Genomic DNA, 23,302 nt, shown 5'->3' with positions numbered 1-23,302 from the left:
TCATTGGATTCACCAATATTTACCTGGGGCCATGGGGACACAAAGTGCTGGTTAGGTTCTGCTCTCACTACTGTTACGACCCAGACCCTCACTGAGCTTTCATTCTAGCAAGACACACAGACCTTGGCCCTGGCCGGGTATCCCAGTGGTTAGAGTGTCATCCCCACACACCAAGGTTGTGGGTTCAATCCCCGGTCAGGGCACATACAAGAATCAACCAGTGAATTCATGAATAAATGGAACAATGGATTGTTTTCTCGTTCTCTCTCCTCTTCTCTCTCTGAAAACAAGTTTTTAAAATTACTGTTCAAAGTGCTTCAACGCCGGTGATGGCCCCAACTTTGGAGAGGACTTCCGGCCCCCAAGCAAAGCTGACAGGCAGCACACCAGGGACCGGATGGAAGCTGTGCGCGACGCAGGGCCTCACGACCTGTCCACCCGCCTCTTCACACTCACGCGTCAGCCTGTGCTCGCGGCCCCTCCTCCATGGCCTGGGCCAGACCGGAAACCACCCCCGCACCACACCGCAGACGCATCCCAGACCCCTTCACGCGCAGCCCTCGCCTCCCCCAGGGCAAACCGCCAGCCCTCCTGGCCTGACAGCAGGAGTCACCTAACTGTCCCCAGCTGCCCCGTGCCCATCGACAGAGCAGCCAGAGTGACGTGGGCAAGCGAGGACCCAGCGACACCACCCCCTGCCCAAGCCTTACTGATGGGTCTCTGTCAACGTCCAAGCCCCACCAGGGTCTCTGGGGCCCTGCCCGGCCTGTCCCCCTCGCCCCCAGTGCTGCAGGGCCTTCCGCCTGCGTCCTCGGCCAGTCCTTGCTCCCCCATGTCTGCTGACTGACCCTCGCGTCTCAGAACCAGGGCTGCCGCCGAGGGTCTGTGTTGCCCGCTCCTCGCCAGGCGCCCTGCCCGACCCCACCAGGCGCACCGAAGCACGAGGTGACTTCTTTTCCTCAACAGCACTTGTCAGCACCTGGCAGTGTGGGTGAGCACACACATGCACACACGTGTACGCACTCACACGTGCGCGCACACGGGTTCCTGCCAACGCGCACCCCCGCGCTCAGGAGCGCACAGGCCGGCGCTGGCGCAGCGGAGCCGGGCCTTGCAGCCCATCGCCCGGGCGACGGAACCAGACCCAGGCCCGTTTGAAAAGCTCTGCTCCCCAAGTGGAGTGACCCGAGTGGCTTTCTTTCCTGAGAATCTCTCCTCTTTCTGTGGGAGAGAAGGGTGTCGTTAAAGTCCACCTTCCTCAGGAGAATGAAAAGGCTAAGCAGTGCGTCCGCAGCCTGGCCACGCACTTCCCGCCCATCGCTCGTCAGCGCCCCTTCGGCCGAAGGACTGTCCGGACTGTCGCCCGGGGCAGGGCAGGGTGAGTGGCGGGGGCCGGGCGCGGGAGGACCAGGGCAAACGACCGTCAACCCACTGCGCTAACTGCGTCCCACGCGCCGGGCGCGGGGCAGAAGCCACACACTCGCCCGATCATTCGCTCTGGTGGATCTGCCCTTGTCCCCGCCCCACGTGGGGGCGCACGCGGACACAGAGTGCAAACCAGGGACAGGGGGCTGCTTCTGTTCCCAGAGGGAATGGCAGGGCTCCCGGTGGCCCAGGTGGGTGAGCAAGAATGGGGACCGTCACCCAGAAGTTTCAGCGGGGGGACGCGCGCTCACAGAGGACCGGCTGTCTGCCATAGACGAATGTTTGTGACCCGCGAGACCAGACGTCAATGTCTGAGCCACAGTGTGATGGTATTTAGAGCTGGGGCCTTTGGGAAGCCACCGGGTCATGGGGGGGGGGGGTGCTTCATGAATGTGATGAGTCCCCTGAGGGAAGGGACCCCCGAGAGCCCCACTGTGTCTCTGCGCAATGGGAAAATACGGACACCAAGAGCCTGAGACTCGGACCCCCAGCCCCAGACCGGTGAGAAACAAATGTCTATTGTTCACACGCCGCCCAGTCCGCGGTATCTCGTTAGCGTGGCCCGGGCTGGCTGAGACACTGCCCGGCTGTCACCGCTCCCTTTGGGCTAAGAGACCTGCTCTAGGGCCTGCGGGCCGGAGGGAGGGGCAGACCAGCGGGGTGCAGAATTGGCTCCTGATGAAGAGAAGCTGTGCCGGCGCAGAACTGGGCACACACGAAGTGGGCTTCCCGGGGGGGCTGGCAGCCACGAGGTGCGCGCTGGGAAACTGTACATGTCAGTGCAGCATTGACTTTCTCTGACTCCAGTTTCGGGCCTGACTATTTAGGGAACGGTACCAGATTGAGAGATACAGGGAGGGTGTACCTGAAGTGGGGGCGACGGGGCATCGAGGAAGATGGGTGTTAGGAAACCAGGGCTGGGCATGGAGGAGGAAAGGGAGACTTGGGATGGGTGGGAAGCAGCGGGCAATGCGTCCACAGGAGGTGTCATTCCCAACCCATCCAGTCTGTGCCTCAGTGGCATCCCAGGATAAGGGATGTCTGGCTCACGCCCCATCACCACTAGACCTTGTCCCTCCTCTTCTCCTCAGTGCTGTCATTTCTCCATCTGCTTCCCACTGTCCCCTCTGGGGACCCACCAGGCATCCTCCATGCCTACTCCGGGCTCCCCAGTCTCACAGCTCCCTCCCCTCTGCCCCTCTTCTGCCTCCTGCCCACCTGGGTCCTTCTTCCTACCTTCCCACTCTCCAGACATCCTCACGTTCTTGTGACAACTCCCACCTGTGGATGGAACCGGGTCTCACTGTTTTGGGGCATTTCATTTGCTTTGGGGACAGTGGCTTTACCCCACCTTCTCCTGTGGCTTCCCATTTCTGCAGAACTCTTCTAATTAGAAAAATTATTAACTTTTGAAGCTGAGGAAACTCCACTCTATTGATTTTTTTTTTTTTTTTAATTTAAAAGTCAACCAAGAAGAAAATGGCCCTGGCCAAGTGGCTCAGTTGGTTGGAGCCTCGTTCTGTGTGCCAGAAGGTTGCAGGTTCAATCCCCACTCGGGGCACATACAGGAGGCAACCGATCAATGTTTCTCTCTCTCCCTTCCTCTCTGTCTAAAATCAATAAACATATCCCTGGGTGAGGATTAAATAAATAGATAAGAAAAGAAAATGGCTTAGTGTCATTTCAGAGTCTAAGAAAAACTATGGTGGAGGCTCATCCTTCTCTCTAGACCAGTGGTTCCCAACCTCCCTAACGCCGCGACCCTTTAATATAGTTCTTCATGTTGTGGTGACCCCCCAGCCATAAAATTATTTTCATTGCTACCTCATAACTGTAATTTTGCTACTATTATGAATCGTAATGTAAATATCTGATATGCAAGATGTATTTTCATTGTTACAAATTGAACATAATTAAAGCATAGTGATTAGTCACAAAAACAATACGTAATTATATATGTGTTTTCCGATGGTCTTAGGCGACCCCTGTGAAAGAGTAATTCAACCCCCAAAGGGGTCGCGACCCACAGGTTGAGAACCGCTGCGCTACAGGGATATCAGATGATTGTGTTTGGGGATGACAGGCCCATGTCACTTGAGCAAGAGGACAGGGTTGCTTTGTCATCATATCATCACCAAACCCTGGAAGTCTTGGGGGCCTCCATGTCCTCACCTATAAATGAAGCTGGTAGGTCCTGGCCTCCAGGTGACCACGGTGTCCCAACACGCCAGGACACCAAACGCCAAGCCCTGGGCCAGGCCCACATGTGAGCCCGCCCCGCATGACCTTGTGGCCAGAGGGTCTGACAGTGATCCAACAGGGCCAAGATCACTTCACTTTTATTTCAAGCCACTTCATAAAAATAATCTCAAGTTGAACTTGGGCATTCTATAAATAATGCTATAAATAACTTTCACAAAAGTCGAGCATTTCCATCAAATGTCTCATGCGTAATGAGGTCGATGACTCAACCATGAGGCAACTGTTGGCAGGAAGACCCAACACCATCCATCAGGCAAGTTCCTGGAAGAAAGTCTTCATTTATCAAAATCCACCACGACCTTCTGCCCACTGAAATGCCCCAATGCATTTTACCAGCCGAATGTAGAACACCATACATCTCTAAGGGTTCAATTAGAAAATGGCAAGTGCTGTCCAAAAGAAAAACGCTTCAGAAAGAATATTTTGTCATGTTGAGTTACTCTCAAAAAGAGGAGAGCCCTGGCTGGTGCAGCTCAGTGGATGGAGTGCTGACCTGTGAACTAAAGGGTCGCCGGTTCGATTCCCAGTCAGGGCACATGCCTGGGTTACGGGCCAGGTCCCCAGTTGGAGGAGCGTGAGAGGCAACCACACGTTGATGTTTCCCTCCCTTCCCCTCTCTCTAAAAATAAATTTAAAAAAATATATTTTTAAAAAAGATGAGAAATATATCTATTGTGTATGTAAGGAGGATAGATGTGCTTGCTTCTCCCATTAATCTCAAACTATCACCATATAACCTAACAGGATGGTGGCACTTTGCCTGAATAGGAAGAAGAATAAAACATTTAAAAATATATACTTTGGTTTAAAAAGATTCATTTTTGGCAGTTCCATGATAAACCAAATTCTTTCTTAAGACACTACCATTTTAGTGAAATCACTACTCATTCCAACTTCTGTCAGCTTGCTTTTCTTTGTGTACAGTGTCCAAATAATATTTCACTCCAATAGGAACAGAAAAATAAGCCCTCTTTTGCTGAGAGGAAGAGGCATGTGATATAAGGGATTCCTGAGGCGCACACCACCCCCACCCAGCACATGGCATCTGTGTCCCCAACTGCGACCGCCCTGCTCAGACCCCCGATAAACTAGAGATAAAACACACAAGGCCCCCCAGTCAGTAGCTGATCTGGGCTACCGTTTCAGGGATCACTGTATAGCAAGTAGTTTTGAAATACAGAGACAGCTCCAGCTGGAGAACAGGGCAGAGATGCTCACTGTCCCAGGTAATAGACTTGAGTTCCCCACACTCAGATGCCTCTCCTGACACCACTGCTGCATGTGCCCTGCTGGACCTGAGGCCTCAGACAGGCTTCTGGTTATGCTTGGCTCTGGCTCCAGCCCCTGCTCCTGCTCCTGCTCCAGCTCCAGATCCTGCTCCTGCTCCGGCTCATGCTCCAGCTGCAGCTCTAGCTCTTGCTCCTGCTCTGGCTCAGGCTCTGACTTCTGCTCCAGCCCCTGCTCCTGCTCCAGCCCCTGCTCCTGCTCCAGCTCCTGCTCCAGCTCCTGCTCCTGTTCCTGCTCCAGCTCTGGCTCTGGCTTCTGATCCTGTTTCAGCCCCTGAACCTGTTCCAGCTCCAGCTCCAGCTCCTGCTCCAGCTCCTGCTGTGGCTCCAGCTCTTGCTCTTGCTCTGGCTCAGGCTCTGGCTCCTGCTCCAGCTCCAGATCCTGCTCCTGCTCCAGCTGCAGCTCCAGCTCCTGCTCTGGCTCCAGCTCTTGCTCCTGCTCTGGCTCGGACTCTGGCTCCTGCTCCAGCCCCTGCTCCTGCTCCAGCTCAGGCTCCTGATCCTGTTCCAGCTCCTGCTCCAGCTTCTGCTCCTGGTCCTGCTCTGGCTCCTGCTCCTGCTCTGGCTCGAACTCTGGCTCCTGCTCCAGCTCCTGCTCTGGCTCCAGCTCTTGCTCCTGCTCTGGCTCGGACTCTGGCTCCTGCTCCAGCCCCTGCTCCTGCTCCAGCTCGGGCTCCTGATCCTGTTCCAGCTCCTGCTCCAGCTTCTGCTCCTGGTCCTGCTCTGGCTCCTGCTCCTGCTCTGGCTCCAGTTCCAGCTCCAGCTCTGGCTATGCTGTGAGTACTACAGCCTGTGTCTGATCCCAGAATCTTGTGTCTTCTACCTGCATCCATGAATCTGTCCCAGGCTAACTTGTTAACTTACAGTTAAAGTAAGTTTCTGACAGAATCTAACAAATATCCTTACAAAAGGAAATTGGAGTCATTCTGTTTCCTTTGCCATACAATATGATAGATGATATGACAGGGCTAAGGAATGCACACAAAAAAATCCATCCCTGACCCTCCATCCATGAGCCGTTCACTCAGGCACCAACTCAAAGTGGTCAGATTGGAAACAGAAGGAAAGGAGCAGAATACAGACACTACCAAACAGATGTCACTACCAACTGAAGACATCCAAGAGAATGAAGAAGTCATCTTCAGAGTCACAGAAGACAGGGAACTTCACCAGACCATTGTAATATTCTAAGCTCCCCTAATGCCACCTTCATCTCCAAGATGTAATGAAAAATTTGAAGAAAAGAAGGCAGAGGCAATAACCTTGGATGCAGGTATTTTGAGATTCAGTTGCTAGTGAGACATCCAGAATTATTATTTTTTATGGTTTAGGAAAAAGTAAAGAGGGAGTTCTTCTGTTTTCAGGGAATATAAATCTCCCTAGAACATCCTTTAGGAATCTACAAATTATATACCAAAGCAAAAAAAAAAAAAAAAAAGCCCTGAAAACATCAAGTAAAAGCAAGTGAAATTTAATGAATTAAAAATATGAAAAAGAGCCCAGGTATGGACTTGGGGGGGATTGCTGGGGGAGGGGGGTGCTGGGTGGAGGGGAACAAGGGGGAGAAAATTGGAACTGTTGTAACAATATAATCAATAAAAAACATTAAAAAAAAAGAAAAAGAGCCCACAAAATGAAAGGTCACTGGTTTGATTCCCAGTCTGGGCATATGACTGGGTTGCAGTTTGGTCCCCAGTTAGGGCTCATACAAGAGGCAACAGATCAATGTTTCTCTCACACATCAATGCTTCTCTCTTTCTCCCTCCCTTCCCCTCTCTCTAAAAATAAATAAATATTTAAAAGATCCAAAAAAGAACCATTTGCCTGAAATGTCAGGAACAAAAACAATTAAAATTTATTCTATATTATTAGTACATTGCTTCCCACCTGCTACTGAATGAATGGTGTCCCCTCCAAATCCATATGTTGAAGTCCAAACCCCAACGTGACTGTATTCGGAGAGAGCCGTTAAGAGGTAATTATGGTTAAATGAGATCCTAAGGGCGGGGCCCTAATCAGACAGGGCCAGTGCCTTGTAGGAGGGAGAGACACCAGAGCACTCTCTTCCATGTGAGGACACAGCAGGGTGGTGGCCATCTGCAAGCCAGGAAGAGAGCCCTCACCAGGCACTGAACCAGCCCCCGCCTTGGTCTTGACTTCCAGCCTTCAGAACTGTGCGAAATATTTATGTTGTTTAAGCCACCCAGACTATGATGTTTTGTTAGGGCAGGCCAAGCTGCCTAATATAATTAAGAGTATTTTCAAAGGCTTTTTGTATTTAGGCTTTTTAAGTCCTGAAATGGTTTAGATATTTAATGGAAAATTTCAAAATCATATAACATTAGTATTCCTGGCCATATATGGAAATTAATGGATGAAACTGGAATCCTGTGATTTCATTACTCTCTCTAACATCAGGGTCTTTAAAAAATACCAAAATTTCCCATTTATAACATTAATGCTACTGGTATATATAAAATTCAGAGCCAAGAACAATAAGCTAATTATTGGATCCTGCTTTCTTTTATTCTTCAATTCTAAAGCCTCAGCATTCGGTCTGAGCACTTTATGTTTTATGCCTTCATTGCACAAAACTGAGATTCCTGCCATCTAAACTTTCTTTAAGTTAAACATATTTTTAAATCAATATTTGCAAAAGGGAGACAGCCACTTTGCAAGACAGTCTGGCAAGTTTGCAAAGCTAAACACAGTCTCACGGCACAGTTCAGCAACCATGCTCCTCGGTATTTGCCCAACTGATTTGAAAACTCTTGCTCACACAAAGAGCTGAATGCTATAAGCTTGCATATTTATAACACCTTTATTCATAATTCATACACGATTGCCAATAATGGAAGCCAACAAAATCCCCTTGGTGGGTAAAAGGTTAAACAAACCATAGTTCATCTGTACAACAAGATACTGTTCATTAATTAAAAGCTACCAAATTAGCTATCAAACCAAGAAAAGACATTCATAAATTTTAAATGCATGCTGTTAAGTGGTGGGGGGGGGGCAGAAAGACAGTCTTAAAAGGCTACAAACTGTATATTTCCATTCCAAAAAGGCAAAACTATAGTGATAATAAAAAGATAGTGATTACCTGGGGCTATGGGCGGAGGAAAGAAGACATTAAACAGGAGAAGCACAGGGAGTTTGTCAATTGGTGGAACTATTCTGCATGATCCTGTCCTTGTGGGTATATGTCATAATGCATTTGTCAAAACTACTGAAATTCATAGCACAAGGGGTAAACTTTAATATATGCAACATTTTAATAAAAAAATCATTTAGGTGGTTGGGGTCCTTGGGGTGGCATGCAGACTGGGATAAAATAACCTTCTGCATTATAAATGTGTGGAACAGTGTCCCTGAAGGGGGACAGGGGAGTGCTGGTCTGAAGAACTGGAGTGAGACCATGGGACGAAAGGAAGAGGAACTGCACCAAAGCCCTGTGGTCTAGCAGAAAAGTCTGGTTCCCATGAGAGATAGGCTAAGAATTCTGACATTGCTATGAATATGTGTGGAATTGAACAATTGTGTAACGGACGGTGGTTGGTGGGAGTTATGTCCACCGATTGAGTGGGAGGTTTCAGATCAGCAACAGGTGGAGGCTGAGATTATCCTTATGTTAAAGGACTAGGGTTGGAGACATCCTCTGTAGCTTTATACAGAGACAGATAATGGCATTAGAAATATTTACAGATCTGTGTGTATAGGTACAGGTTAGAACACACATGTATGTTTCATGTTCTAGCAGGTGAGAGCACCTGGAAGCAGTGACACCCCAGTACCAATGAGCACGCCTACAGCCCAGATCTTGGTTTCTAACACCATGCTCCCATAAAAGGAGCCAGGGCTCCTTGGAGAAATGGCTGATTCTAGAGCTGGAGCAGATACATACAAGATGAGCCTGGGGCTTATGGTAATGCTGGAAAGTAAGAAAGACCTCAGAAAGACACGCAAAAGTCCACAGTGTTGGATCACGTCCATAGGACACAGGAGCCAACAGAAAGAGCTCTCTGCAGCTTAAGCTAAAATGAACTGAGTAAAAAATAAGTAAAGTCATACTGGGTTGTAACTCAAAGCATAAAACAAGTGTCCATGGGTTCATACTGATAGAAATAAATGCCTAAGTAAATAATTGGGGGAGAATAAACAAATCTACGCAGAAGAACTCTTCTGTAGATACTCACTCCCCTCATCGGAGTGGTCTGCACGCACTGACTTCCTTCCGGGGACAGACGAGAAGCAGGGGGCACGGGGAGCAACTGTGCAGTGCAGAGACCTGACAGATATTACTGCAGTCCAGGGGTCACGTTCACAACAACAGTGATAAGTCCTGCTGATAGTGTGTACCCTTGACATCATGTGACAAAAATGACACTTTAAAGCTCTGGTCTTTCTCCCCAAAATCCACAGTCCCTGCCTAGTCATCAGAATAACATCAGACAAATCCCAACAGAGGGCTGTCCTACAAAACATCTGACCAATACACAAATGTCAACTGCCAAGGGCATCGGAAATGAGAAACACCTGAGACACTGTCACAGCCAAGGACAGAGCTGGTGTGCCATGTGTTATCTGGGTGGGATCCTGGAACAGAGCAGGGCATTGGGGAAAGGGGACAAGAAAATCTAAATAAAGTATGGACTATAGTTAATCCACACTTTCCTTTATTTTTATTCAAAAACAACCTCGAGTAAGGCCCATGAACTGAAAAATATAAGTAGCTTAGATCTGTAAACCATACGCAGAAGAGTAATTTTTTAGCCTTCAGGTTATTCCTCTCTGTGGCCAGCTTTAAGTAGCAACGTGCCTTTGGGATTGACTAGCTGCTCAAATATTTCAAGATGCTCTAACATAAATAATCAAAGGTTTGTGTGTGTTTTTTCCTGGGTTTCTGGGTCGGGCGGCACAAGACAGAAATGCATTCTGTGCTTGCTTGGAGGTGCTGACTCCCTTCCTCTGCCGGGAAGAACACAATGTCTCAAAACAAGGTCTCCGGTGATCTTTGATAGTCCATAAATTATTGTTGTTAAAATGCAAAATTCCTTTCAAATGCGTGCCTTCCAAAATTATGGCAACATGGGAGAAGCAGGGATTTGAATTTATTTGTTTAGGATTAGAGTTCACGCACATTCTTGAGATGGAGATTTATTTTATCCAAGGCGAGCAAGATTAATTAGTTCATTTTCTGGTACTGCGGCTTCCTTCCCTGAGACATTAATTCAGACATAGTCGCACAGGCAGGAGAGAAATGTAACTGACAATCTGCAGTTGGAGTCTCTCTCTGTCACGTGCAGACACATATAGACATGCATAGACATGTATGCACACATGCATGATTGAATGTGTGTGCATGGGGAACACATGTGCATGCATTCACACACAGGTGTGCACGTGAGCAAACCAAGTCATAATAAAGTTTGCACGTGTACCTGCATGCTCACACCCGTGCACATGTGTGACCCACATGTGTGCACATATGGTCATGTGTGTGAGTGTGTTGCGAGTCGCCCACACATGCACGCACATACACAATACTCATGCAAGCACACTCAAAATGCACAGTATAAGCTCACACATATACATGCACAAGTGCCTATATAAGCTCGTGCACACCACATACATGCACATATGCAAAGGCCCACATACACATACATGCCCAGCACATGCTCACTTACGACACACACACACACACACACAATCTGCAGTTCGCTATCTCCTTGTCTGTATTTTAATAAAACCCGTTTGCTTCTTTTGAAGTCCCATGGACGGGCAACAGAACCGTTTCACAGCGTGAAAGCAGCCATAGGCATTACGTCACCCGAAGGGCACGTCTGTGTCCCAATACGACTTTATTTACAAAAACAGGCGAGCAGCCATGGGCGGTGGAGCCCTAAACAGAGTAACAATACACAGATCAGGGTACACAGCACACGTCCAGCCGCGGGTGAGGACACGCTGAGCATGCACCGTCTAACAGAGAGCATCACTGGCCGCCAAAGCCCCCCTGATTCCTTCTAATCGCCTCCCTCCCCGAACAGAATCACTGCCCCGCTTCCCCACAGCGCAAACTTGCTCTTCTATGTACTTCAGGAAACTAAAATCACATCGTATGTGCCTTTTGGTGTCTGACTTCTTTCACTCCTGTTATGTTTCTCCTATTCTTGCATTTTGTTACATGCTTAACCTGCCACTATTAACATTCTGCTGCCTTTGAAGATAAAAATAGTCCCATTTCCACCGGGGACAGAGCCAGGAGAGGAAGTGGGAGCTCGCGGGGCGTGCAAACGGCAGGCGGTAAGTAAGTACCACGCTTCCAAAGTGAGTCACGATTCCGCCCTGAGCGTGCGTGAGTTCCGGTGGCCGCTTTCCGTCGTTCTCAACTTGGTCATTCAGACGGGTGTGTAACAATACGGCACCGTGGTTTTTATTTGAATTTCCCTCCTGACTAATGATAGACCCTTCCAGGGAAGTGTCAATCAAATGTTTTACTCATTTTCTACTGGATTATATTGGGGGAGGGGGTTCTTATTGATTTCTGGGAGCTCTTTATATGTCAATATAAATCCCTGTTGAGTATATGCACTGTAAATACTTTCTTCCACTTTTTAAGTTGCCTTTTCACTCAAAAGATCTTCAGTATAGTCTGATTTATCCTTTTTTCTTTTCTGTTTGGTGTTTCTTGGGGCTTGTTTATTAAGTTTTGTCCTAATAGGTTTTCTAATGTTTTTCTTTAAATAACGTACATTTTACCTCTGACATTTAGATCTGCAATCCATATAGAAATAATCTGCGTGTGGGTGGCGTGAGGTGGAGGTCAAGGTATATTTTCTTTCCATATAGACACCAATTGACAGACCACCATCTACTGAAAATAAAATCCTTTCATTACTAAACTACAGCGTAATTTTTGCCATAAGTCAGAAAATTGTGTCAATTGAACTCTGCTTCTGGGCTCTCTGTTCTTTTCCATTGATAAGTTTTTCTATCTTCACACAAATACCATACCGTTCTGATTATTAGAGTTTTGTAATGTTTCTTGGTATCTGCCAACATTTTTCCTCAAGCACTTATGTTCTAATAAAAAAAGGAGGAAGGAGGAAGGAAAGAAGGAAGAAAAAAAGTAGGTAGTGAACTTATTTGGTAAATCATACACTGATAATAGTGATTATTTTATTTGCTATTGTAATGACAGATATTCTGCACCAAAATAATAAGTGTGTCATAGATAAAAATGTATCGAAGGCCATGTTCACATAATGTTAAAACAACCAGTCAACCTGGGGAAATCTAACAACATAGTCCAAGGTGAGGAAACACTTTTACTTGAATTTTTTCAGTTTTTAATTAGTTATCTTAGCATCTGCTAGATATCATCTCTACCATAAACCCATTTAATTTTTTAAATGACTAAGAAGTGGTATTGAGAACTGAAAAACACCTTTATTCAATTATAAAATTAGCACTTTGTCCACACACGCCAAAAAGAAATTATTTCTAAATTCTATAGTAATTCATAATACTGCCAGTTATGTTTGAAACTTTAAATTAATTAGTTCCATAGCCACAACAATGAAAACAAAATGTAATGCTGACTTATTTCCTAATCAAGAGGCTCATTTTCAAAGCATTTTGGCCCTGGCCGGGTAGCTCAGTTGGTTAGAGCGTCCTCCTGATACCCCAAGGTTGCAGGTTCGATCCCCGGTCAGGGCACATACAAGAATCAGCCAATGATGCATCAGTAAGTGGAGCAACAAATCTCTCTCTCTCTTTCTCTCTCTCTCTCTCTCTCTCTCTCTCTCTCTCTCTCTCTCTCTCTCTCTCTCTCTCACACACACACACACACACACATTAAGAAGCTGAAAGTGCCTATACTTGAATATACTAGAGAGAATAATGAAGCTTATTGATAGCTTTAGACTATAAATAGGAATCTAGGCTACTTCTTCAACTCCATAAGCTCAAAGGGTAACCTCGTTGTTCTGGTATCAAAGTACATCTTAAAACCATTTTATATGGTGGTTTTACTTTTTCTTAATCTTTTAAGTGTGTAAAGGATTGTAATGCACAAAGAGAAAATTATTACAGCCTTGAATTTCGGGCAGCAGATGAAGACATGCTGGTGTTAAGGGAGGAAATAATTAAAGTAGAATGACATGCATTTATGTGAAATTGAATTGTCAAAACCTAAGTTTTTCTTATTAAGAAAGTTCAGTATAAAAAATCAGGTCAAAAGATGAGTACTTTTCTAGTTGGCAATTTTAGCTCTGAAACTTGGAACAATGGACTATCAATAATCTAGCCAACTCTTTCTTTCTGAATTCAAATCATTTCCACTTGAAATACTTTAATGTTCTAAGCAGAGGTGTTAAATTTAATGATCCAAATAATTTCTCCTTTATAATTACCTATACAACCAAATGTCATTAAAAATACCAGTTACCACCCTGGCCAGGTGGCTCAGTTGGTTAGAAGATCATGTTGTGCACCAGAAAGATTGTGGGTTTGGTCCCTGGTCAGAGCATATGCCTGGGTTGTAGGTTCGATTCCCAGTCACAGGCGCATATGGGAGGCAACCAATAGATGTCTTTCTTTCTTTCTTTCTTTCTTTCTTTCTTTCTTTCTTTCTTTCTTTCTTTCCTTTTCTCTCTCTCTCTCTCTCTTCCACTCCCTCTAAAATCAATGAACATATCCTCAGCTGAGGATTAAAAAAACATAAGCACAATGAGATACCATTTCATAACCCTTAGGATACTATTATCAAAAACACAGAAAATAGCAAGTGTTGGTGAGGACGTAAAGATACTGAAGAATATAAAATGATGTGGTCACCATGGGAAATGGCATGGCAATTCCTCCAAAACTAAACATATAGAATTATCACATAATATAGCCATTCTCGTTTTGGTTATGTACCCAAAACAAGGGAAAGCAGGACTCTGTCAGTTATTCGCACACCTATGTTCACAGTAGCATCATGCACAACAGCCAAAGGTGGGAACAGCCCAAGAACCCACTGATGGATGAACAGATGAGCCACACGCGGCCCCACCCATACACTGGAGTGTTACCCGCCTGAAAAAGGAAGGGGATTCTGACATACGCTACAACATGAACTGTGAGGACATTATGCCGAGTGATATAAGAACAAAGAACAGGCACAAAGAACAAATCCTGTACAACTCCACTTCCATGAGGCACCTAGAGAAGTCAAGTTCATAGAGACAGAGAGAAAGATGGTGCTTGGCAGACACACAGGACACATGAGAACGGGGAGTTACCATTTAGTGGAGACAGAGTTTCTGTTTGAGATGATGGGAAGATTTCTAAAGATGATAGTGGGGAGGGCTGCACAGCCATGTGAATGTACGTAATGCCATTGAAAAGAACATTTAAAAAGGGTTAAGGTGCCCTGGCTGCTGTGGCTCAATGGATTGCGGGCTGGCCTAAGGATTGAAAGGTCGCTGGTTCGATTCCCACTCAGGACACGTGCCTGGGTTGTGGGCCAGGTCCGTGGTCGGAGGTACATGCGAGAGGCAACCAATCAATGTTTCTCCCTCTCTCTTTCTCCCTCCCTTCCCCTCTGTCTAAAAAATTAATAAATAAAATCTTTTTTTTTTTTAAGAGCTATGTGGTTCCTCAGGCCTCGTGAGGAGCTATTGAAAGAGCCCACTGGTGGTCTGGCACCCAGCTTTCTGAGGCTACCAAGTCCCTGAGCACTGCCCCAGCTCTGACACCATCGCTGGTCACACAGCCTCGCATGCGGCACAGAAATGCCAGGTCTGCCCGAGACATGGCGCGCACACACGCCGCCACTGGGTTTGAACCCTGGGCCTGGCGCAGTCCCCCGTGGCAAGGCCACCACCCTTTCCAGCCAAGCAGACTAGTCACAGACCCACCGCTGCTGCTGATTGGCCGTGAGGGTCCCTAGTCTGGGTCCAGCCTGTGGCTGCCAGCGGCTGGAGGGCCACTGTGCTGTGGACAGCACCAGGGTGACTGGGGGGACAGCCCCTGGCTGTGCAGAAAGTGGGGACCTGGCCAATGAGGGAACCCTGGAATGACCGGGCCCAAGTCCACACCTCCAGCTGCGCTGGCCTCTGAACTGCCTCTCAGCTGTGCTCTGGGGCTGGACCCTCCCTGACCCAGAAACAGTGTGGCAGGTCACCCTGCTGCCGTGACATTCACAGTAGGAACGCCATTCTCATTCCGAGAATTCTTATTTAAGTGACATCCTCGCTTCTCCACTCCGCAGAGGCAGACAGTCCAAACGTGAAGAAGTTGGTCACGTGTTAAGTTTTGGATTCTGTCCCTTACCATCAGGCCAACGACAAGCCCGAAGTCCAGCTGAGAGAGGCATGGTCACTGTCCCCGCAGCTTGGTGTCCCCCCCACACACACCCCAGTCTCCCAGGAGCGCCATTCCAACCAATGTCCCAGCAAAACTTCCACTCATCGCTCAGGATCAGACATGGCCGGTACAGGAAGCCTGCGGAAGTCAGGGTTCTGGTAGAGGCAGAGCCTGAGGTCGGTCCCCACCTGCTGTGGCAGCCAGGGTTCTGTCCCCAAACCCGGCCCAGGCAAGCAGAGCCCTGCAGAGCCCTCTGCCGGCTGTAGGCTGCTCCCCTCAGCCAGAGTTGCTGCCACAAATGTTGGTCTCTGGGCGCCCCCAGCCTAGACCCCATCTCCAGACAGGTGCCCAGGCTGTCCCCAGGCCCTTTCAAGTGGCCGCCTTTGCCCTGGGCAACCCGGAACGGGGACAGCAGGCTCTCATGTGGCAGCACCCTCGTCGTGGACAATCAAAGCACAGGCCCCGCTGGAATTTTCGAGAAGACAGCAATGTGAAATAGCCTAGCCCACCCGGCCCTTTAGGCCCAACCTGAGTTGATCAGAAGGCCTGAGTCATCCTCTGGGTTACAAAGCTAATCCCAGCGGTACATTTTTTACGCGTTTTCCTCTGAGCTAAACTCAGCTACGCCATAGACTGTAATTATTGCAAACGTGCCTATCCTAAGTGCTTCAGGGATGTGTAACTTTCTTTTTATTTTTAATTAAGTAAGCTTAGAGACTATGTAAACAGAAATTTAAAATAAGGCTTGAGCCCCGCCGGGCGGCTTGGTCAGGTGGAGAGTCATCCACGCACCAGAAGGTTGCATGTGCCACCCTGGGCAGGGCACAGGCCTGGGTTGTGGTTTCGGTCCCAGGTTGGGGCGCGTGAGAGAGGCAACCGATCAACGTTTCTCTGTCTTTCCCCCCCCACCCCCTTCCTCTCTCTCAAATCAATAAGTATACTGAAAAAGCAGGCTGGCAGTACCTGAAGAACTCCATGAAAGAGAAGCCGTAGCCATGCTGTTCCGCGATCCCCGCGCAGACGACATTGGCCGACGCCCCAATCAGAGTCCCGTTACCTGCAACCAAAATCGGAACTAAAGTCAAGCCCTGCTTTATCGTGGTGGGAGGCTTCTGTCCCCTTTGGCTCCGCAAGAGGCGCATCGCCGCGCCGGCTTTGGGCTCGATGGCTGGGTTATAGGCGCGATCAAAGCAGTGGCTTTTGCAAATACCTGGGGAAAAAACCACCCGGGACCCAAAAGTCGATTCACGGCTCGTCGATGCTGCTCTGCTTGTGGGAGCAGGACTATGCGGGTGACAGAAAAGAGGAAGCGCGTAGAAGGAGCCAGGGGCATGGGGTGTGGTGGCCACGCTTACCTTCCAGGAGAAAACGGAGCAGAGGTGCTCACAGGAGAGGGCGTGGGTGTTGGGAGCCGTGTGGGTGGGAGCTCCACAGAGAAGCACACCCCTTGGGCTCCCCGCCTGACATTTAGCAGGAAACCCTCTCTGTGGGTACAGGGTGCGTGCCCACAGCTGGGCCGACCATGTGACCTTTGACAGCCCACGTGACCTTCCGTGGAAAACACACCTGTGCACAGAGTCATACACGTGGAGCAGGTATGGCCCGAGGCTGGCCCCAGTCACGGTGGCAGGTGCAGGGAAGGGTGAATTTACTTGGTGACAGTCACGAGCATCTTCTATTGCCCCGTCCCAGGGCCAGTGTCTGGGGGCGGACAGGCGACCCTCCTTGGCCCACTCAGCACCGTGCTGACGTGTGTGCCTGACCGCTAAGTGTCTGAGGACAGGTGACCGTGAGACACATGTCTGCCGCTGTGGCAGCACAGGAGGAAGTGGCCTGTCAGAGACTGGGTGTCAGTGACAGCACAGCAGGAGGGGAGGGACCCAGACAGCGTCACTGCCATGCCCTCTGGCTCACGGACAGCGCGTAGAATCCAGAACCTTGGAGCAGCACTGCCTGCGACATTTGTCCACGAGGGGACAAGCCAGGAGCTGGGAGGGCGATGAGGACAGGACATTGGGGATGTCCCTCATTCACTGCGTCGCCAGGCATGTCACACCCACCCTGAGATGAGGGAGACGCCCGTTATGTCTCCACTCCACATGGCTTTGACCTGCCCACCCCTGTGTAGGTCATTACAAGTGGCAGGTGTCCATCCACCTGTCCCCTGCTGAGAGGGACAGCTGTGTTATGTGACAACAACCGCCACCCTTCCTGCTGGGTGCACATAAGATGAAGAATGTGGGAGTCCATCCAGATGTCCCCGGTTGTCTCAGAGATTTAATAAGATGTTGATAGACTTTAATAGCATCTTAATGAAAGGTGCATGGGTGTGCCCTGGCTGGTGTGGCTCAGCCGGTTGGCGTGTCATCTGTAACCAACAGGTTGCAGGTCCAGGCATGTAGAGGAGGCAACCAACAGATGCTTCCCTCTTTCCCTTCCTCTCTCTCAAAGAAAAAGTGTCCTCGGGTGATGGGTTCCATCAATAGGTTCCACGGAGTGGGGACATGATCCTAGGCATCAGCCCACTGGCTCAAGCCACCTTTCTGCTTTCCATCGGCAGAGGAGCAACTGGGGGGTGGGGGGGTGCATATGAGTGGCTGCTGCCGATCAGGTGTGTCTGGGTGACCCTTCATGGAGAAGCGACATGTGTGCCCGTCTATAGGCAGGACAATGGCCACTTTATAAATCTACAAGACTCCCCGGTCCAACGCCCGGTGTCGGGTTGGATCCAACCCGCCACACTTTCAGACCACTGGTGATTTCCCACTGGACAGAAAACGTGTATTTAATTCTACCTGCTGGCACCCCCCCACCTTGGCACACAGGAGAGCCACCTGCCGCACTAGCTGTGAATGTGACTGAAGGGAAAGGACAAGCGTTAATGCAGCAGGTGCCGCCACGTGGCCCACACCCCCCAGGTAACTGGCCCGGGTGCCATGAGCCCCCGGGGCCTGCAGCTGTCTTGATTTTTACTTGTTCTCTGAGTCCTACCAGCAGATATTTAAATTATTTTTAGTTGTTTTTTTATCCAGCTAATGGATATGGCAACAAAAAATAAAAAGAGTCTGTCAGGGGTCCCAGTACCACGATGGACCCCCCAAGTAACTGAGGCTTCTAGGGCAGCCGTTAAGCTCACCCCGCTGCGGGGCCAAGACTGCACTAGGGCCAGCGTCCTATCACGTCCCGTGTCCCACGGGCCATCACCTGCCTAAGATCCTGTCACATGCCCATGGGCTTCAGATTTGGACAATAAGGCACTCGCAGCCTTTCCTGCTAAGCCTCATACGTCTAATTCACCAGTTTTCCAAACAAAGAGAGCTCAGGAGAGAGTCGCTGGACGGGACTGCTGGGGTTGGATCCCCGGGTCTGGGTTTGCTACACCAGGCAAGTCTCTAGGAGTTCCAAAAGTTCACAGGATCTCAGAAGATACATACCCGCTGCTTCTCTGCAAAACTGGCTTCTGTTATTTCTTTGACAAATTCCTCCCTTGCATGCTGTTCTGTCCTTTCAGAAAATTTTCTAGTAGCTGACCACTGGGTTTCCCATATTGGACTTTTATGCATATTATTTTTCCCCTGAGTTTTCTTCTTGGACTTTTGCCTCTGACTGTGGGATAGCCCTGTGACTTTGCTTTTCAGTAAGCCTGTCTGTCTGTGTACATCGGCCTAGTTTAGTAACTATGAATGTACCCCGTGGGAACATTTTCCCCTCTGGGTTTCCCTTTTTTATCCCTCTAATTAAACGTTCATTTTGAGGTAACTGACATTCACACGCAGGGGTAAGGAATAATATGGACGGAGTCTGTGTGCCATTTACCCAGCATCCCTCGGTGTTGATATAGGGCAGCATCCCCATCACAGCCCGGACGGACACTGAGGCAGGCAAGGTACACACACTCTCCTCCCGAGTCTTCCGCCCACCCCGCGCACCAGCCCCGGTCATCACGGACCTTCCCTACATTTCCGTAACTTTGTCACTTCAGTAATGTGACATACATAGCATTATGCGCCGTGTGACCTTTGGGTTTGCCTTTATCTGCCTCACATAATTCTCCGGAGATCCAACCAGCCATTGATTTGGATTGCCGGGTAGCATTTCCTGGAACTGATGTTTGTTCCAACGTTTACAGTTGAGGTGTATCAGGTTTGTTTGTACTTTCCAGCTACTATAAATAAAGCTTCCACCCCCGACTGGTGTGCCTCAGTGGATTGAGTCGAACCAAAGGGCCACCAGTTCGATTCCCAGTCAGGGCACGTGCCCGGATTGTGGGCCAGGTCCCCGGTTGGGGGCGCACGAGAGGCAACCACACATTGATGTTTCTCTCTTTCTCCCTCCCTTCCCTTCTTTCTAAAAATAAATAAACTATTTTAAAAAATAAAGCTTCCAGAAACATTGTGTACAGGTTATGGGGGAACTTAGATTTCCTTTTCACTAGAACACATGCTAAGGAGTGTAGCTTTAGCTTTTAAGACAGTACTCAACTGTCTTCCAGACGGATGGCATCTATCATCCCAACAACAGCATCGAAATGGTCCCGTTTCTCCACATCTTCATCAGCATTCAGGGTTGGCACTATTGTTTTTTAATTTTAGCCGCTTTTTAATTTTATAGGTGTGTCATGACATCCTGTGGTTTTAATGTGCAATTTCTTGATGGTTAAGGATGTCAAACATCTTCTCATTTACTTACTTCCCATTGATGTGCCCTTCTTTTCACCTAAGTTTTAGAACAGTCTTGTGCATATGTACAAAGCACTTGCTGAGAACTTGGTAAGGATTGTGTTAACCCTAAATATTAATTTGGGAACAAATGACATGTTTACTATGTTAAGTCTTTCAGTCCATGAACATGGTCTGTCTTGCCCATGTGTTTTGGATCGTCATTGATTTCTTTTATCAGCATTTTGTAGTCCCATCTTCCGTATTTAACTTGTGGAATAATTATAAATATTATTGTATATTTAATTATAGTATCTGTGTGTTCATCACTAAAACTTATTGTTGTATATTTATCTTGTAACCATGATCTTGCTGAGCTAACATATTAGCTGTATGATTTCCCATGTGTTTTATTTTTTCAATAGATTGCTTGGAATCTAATAAAACAATCATGCCATTTGCAGTAGGAAGAGTTTTATTTCCTCCTTTCTAATCCATATGCCTTTTATTTCCTTTTCTTACCTTACTGCATTGGCTAGACCTTCCAGCACTGTGCTAAATAAGAGAGGTGGCAGCTCTACATTTAAAATTGGTTAAAACCACCCTGACTGGGTGGCTCAGTGGGTTGGAGTGTCATCTCGTACACCAAAAGGTTGTAGGTTCGATTCACAGTCAGGGCACAGACCTAGGCTGCTAGTTCCATCCCTGGTGGGAGAGCATATGGGAGCCAACCAATCAATGTTTCTCTCTCTCTCCCTTCCTCTCTCTCTCTCTCCCTTCCACTCTCTCTAAAATCAATAATAACAATAATAATATCATCCTCGGGTGAGGATTAAGAACATCGGTTAAAACTGCAAACTTTATGCCTGTATGTTTTACCCTAATTTTTTTAAATGTCAAACTCCGAGTCAGTGAGCGAGGCCCTGCCACAGAAGAGTGTAGAGTTCACTCCCAGCATGACTGGGCACCATTTAATGACCCGTAGGGTTAAAATATCCCGAGTCTTAGCACCTTCATTGCTGGTCACAGCTGCATCCGGCAGGGGCTCCGTGAACCAGGGTTTAGTTCTGTTTTAGGCTTGGTCGTGTACATGCTCCATGTTAGTATCTCTCCTTGGTCATCCCTCCAGGTTGACCCTACAAGGTCTGGGGAAATCAGAACCAGCCCAAGGGGCTGCTCACCCTTGGAGATCCCCTGCACCTGCCCCTCGCTGGAGCACACCCTACGACTCCCCTCCAGTCTCCACCTGGTGCCCCCTGAACCCCCATACGGCCGTACAAACGGCCCTTTGTTACCATCTTAGCTTCGGTGACTGTCCCCACTCATGAGCCCAATGTCAGGTCACAGCACAGGCTCAGAGCGGATGATGGAACAAAATCCCACACAGGGGACACATTTCCACGTTCCCCTGAACCCCGTTTCTCCGACGGCGTCAATGGTAGCTTTGCACACAGACACTGCTTTTCCGGGCTGGCTCTCAGAGGGGCCATGGCAGCAGGTCTCTGCTCTTACAAGCAGCGGGGTCCCAGCTGCTGCATGCAGTGACTTTGCTGCCTCCAGAAGTCACAGCGACCCCACCAAAGGACAAAATCCCCTCCCCAAGCAAGGAGACACACTCCACAGAAAGCTGTCGATTTCACAGGCAGACATCAATCAAAGAACTAAGAAAGCTGGGTTGTCCGAGCGCACCCGGGTGCAAGAGTAAGAACTGGGAATGTATCTGGCGTGTTTATCTAAGATTCTCCACAGTCCTCTGGTGCTCCCTGAGGCGATGATGGGAAGGGCTAAGGACCCTCAGAGCCCTGCACCTGCCCCCGGAGGCCCGTCTCTCCTGACCCCCCCCCCTCCAGCTCACCCTCCAGTGCCTCCAAAGGACAACAGCCGCACCCCCCCCACAAAGAAACCCTTTTCTTTCTTACTCTCAGGTTAACACCCCACTTCCTAGGTGGGCCGTCACCATTTCACCCACAGCTCCTTAAGGAGGGACTAGGAGCCTGCGACCGAGGGCAGCTTCTCATTCAAAAGCTGTTTCTGTACATGAACTGCGTGGGCCTGCATGCAGTGCGGGAGTCACGTGGGCCAGTGCGGGATGGAAAACCACTAACTTTGAGACATAAGTAATGATCACGATCAGGCCACAAGCCTAGGATGTCGGCGCAGCTCTGCAGAGAGGACAAAGGGACGGGCTGCGCGGAGGAACTGAGTGGCTCTGGAGTGGCTACAGTCGCAGCTGAAGATCGGTGTCTGCTTGGGAAACCACCCAGAGCCCTGACCGCCCCGGGCTTGGCGCGCACTGAGCACCCCTGCACCTGGCGGAGCAGCAGCCCCCCCCCCCCCCCGCCCCACACCAGCGCCTCTTACCTCCCAGGCAGGTGCCGAGGGCCAGCGCGTACATGAGTGGGGGCGTGGGCAGGCTGACTTCCGGGTCCTGACTCAGGTTCAGCAGCACGGGGATCTGCAGGGGGACAGGACGCTGGCGTCACACCCACGGGCGCCCAGAGGAGCTGCCTGCCGTGCTGCGACTGGGCATCCACATCGAAAGCCCTGCCCTGACTGGTGCGGCTCAGTGGATTGAGCACCAGCCTGTGAAGCAAACGGTCGCCGGTTCGATTCCCAGTCAGGGCACATGCCCGGGTTGCGGGCCAGGCCCCCAGTTGGGGGCGTGTGAGAGGCAGCCACACATTGACATTTCTCTCCCTCACCTTTTCTATCCCTTGCCCCCTCTCTGAAAATAAATTAATTAATTTTTTTTAAAAAATCCAAAGCACTTTCACAGCCATCCAACAGCAGAGAGCGTGGGACGCTCAATAGGAAGCCAAAGAGAGCTTTGGAGCCACACAGCCTTGCGTCGGAGCCCTTCGGTCTGTCGCTGTGTCTGGCCACATGGCCGGCTGGCCCTTCCTCTCCTCCACTGTCCCCAGCTGCTGCCGTGGGCCTTAAAGGGGACTGAGTCACACTGAGCCCCACGCAGCGCCTGGGATTGCACCCACAGAGCCATCTTCCTACGCTAGCTCCACGCACGTCCAGTCCCCAGGCCCCCTCTCCTGCCTGCCTCCCTGGTACTCAAGCGCAAGCCTAATAAAATCTGTCTGGAAATCTCCGTGGGGTTTCCCCCCGATTTCTATCTCGAGGAACCCAAGAAGCCCAGCACCGGAAACAGAGAGACACATCCAACCCGCACCCGGGGCCTGAGGGTCAGCAGTGGCAGCGGCCGCCCCGGGAAGGGGGTGTGGGGCACGCCATGGGGAGAGACCAGGCCTCAGGACAGGGAAGGACGGCGTGGAGGGGTGGGCTGTTACTGGCAGCAAATAAGGT

General features: G+C 49.3%; 1 protein-coding gene across 1 annotated transcript in view; it reads right to left on the bottom strand.

Annotated features, from left to right (window-relative positions):
• OCA2 (OCA2 melanosomal transmembrane protein) overlaps positions 1 to 23,302 on the bottom strand; it is a 121,211-nt gene that overhangs the window by 17,405 nt on the left and 80,504 nt on the right. The window contains exons 22-23 of the mRNA XM_090263597.1: positions 22,349 to 22,442; positions 16,293 to 16,386 (exon numbers count right to left, since the gene is read on the bottom strand). Of these exons, the coding sequence (XP_090119723.1) occupies positions 16,293 to 16,386; positions 22,349 to 22,442 (188 nt within the window). The remainder of the gene's footprint in view (positions 1 to 16,292; positions 16,387 to 22,348; positions 22,443 to 23,302) is intronic.

Source organism: Furipterus horrens, unplaced genomic scaffold, assembly GCF_987537825.1.
Source record: "Furipterus horrens unplaced genomic scaffold, mFurHor1.1.pri manual_scaffold_16, whole genome shotgun sequence".
Lineage (NCBI taxonomy): Eukaryota > Metazoa > Chordata > Mammalia > Chiroptera > Furipteridae > Furipterus > Furipterus horrens.
Note: the sequence above shows the minus strand (reverse complement) of the source record. Positions and strands in the feature narration are given on the sequence as shown.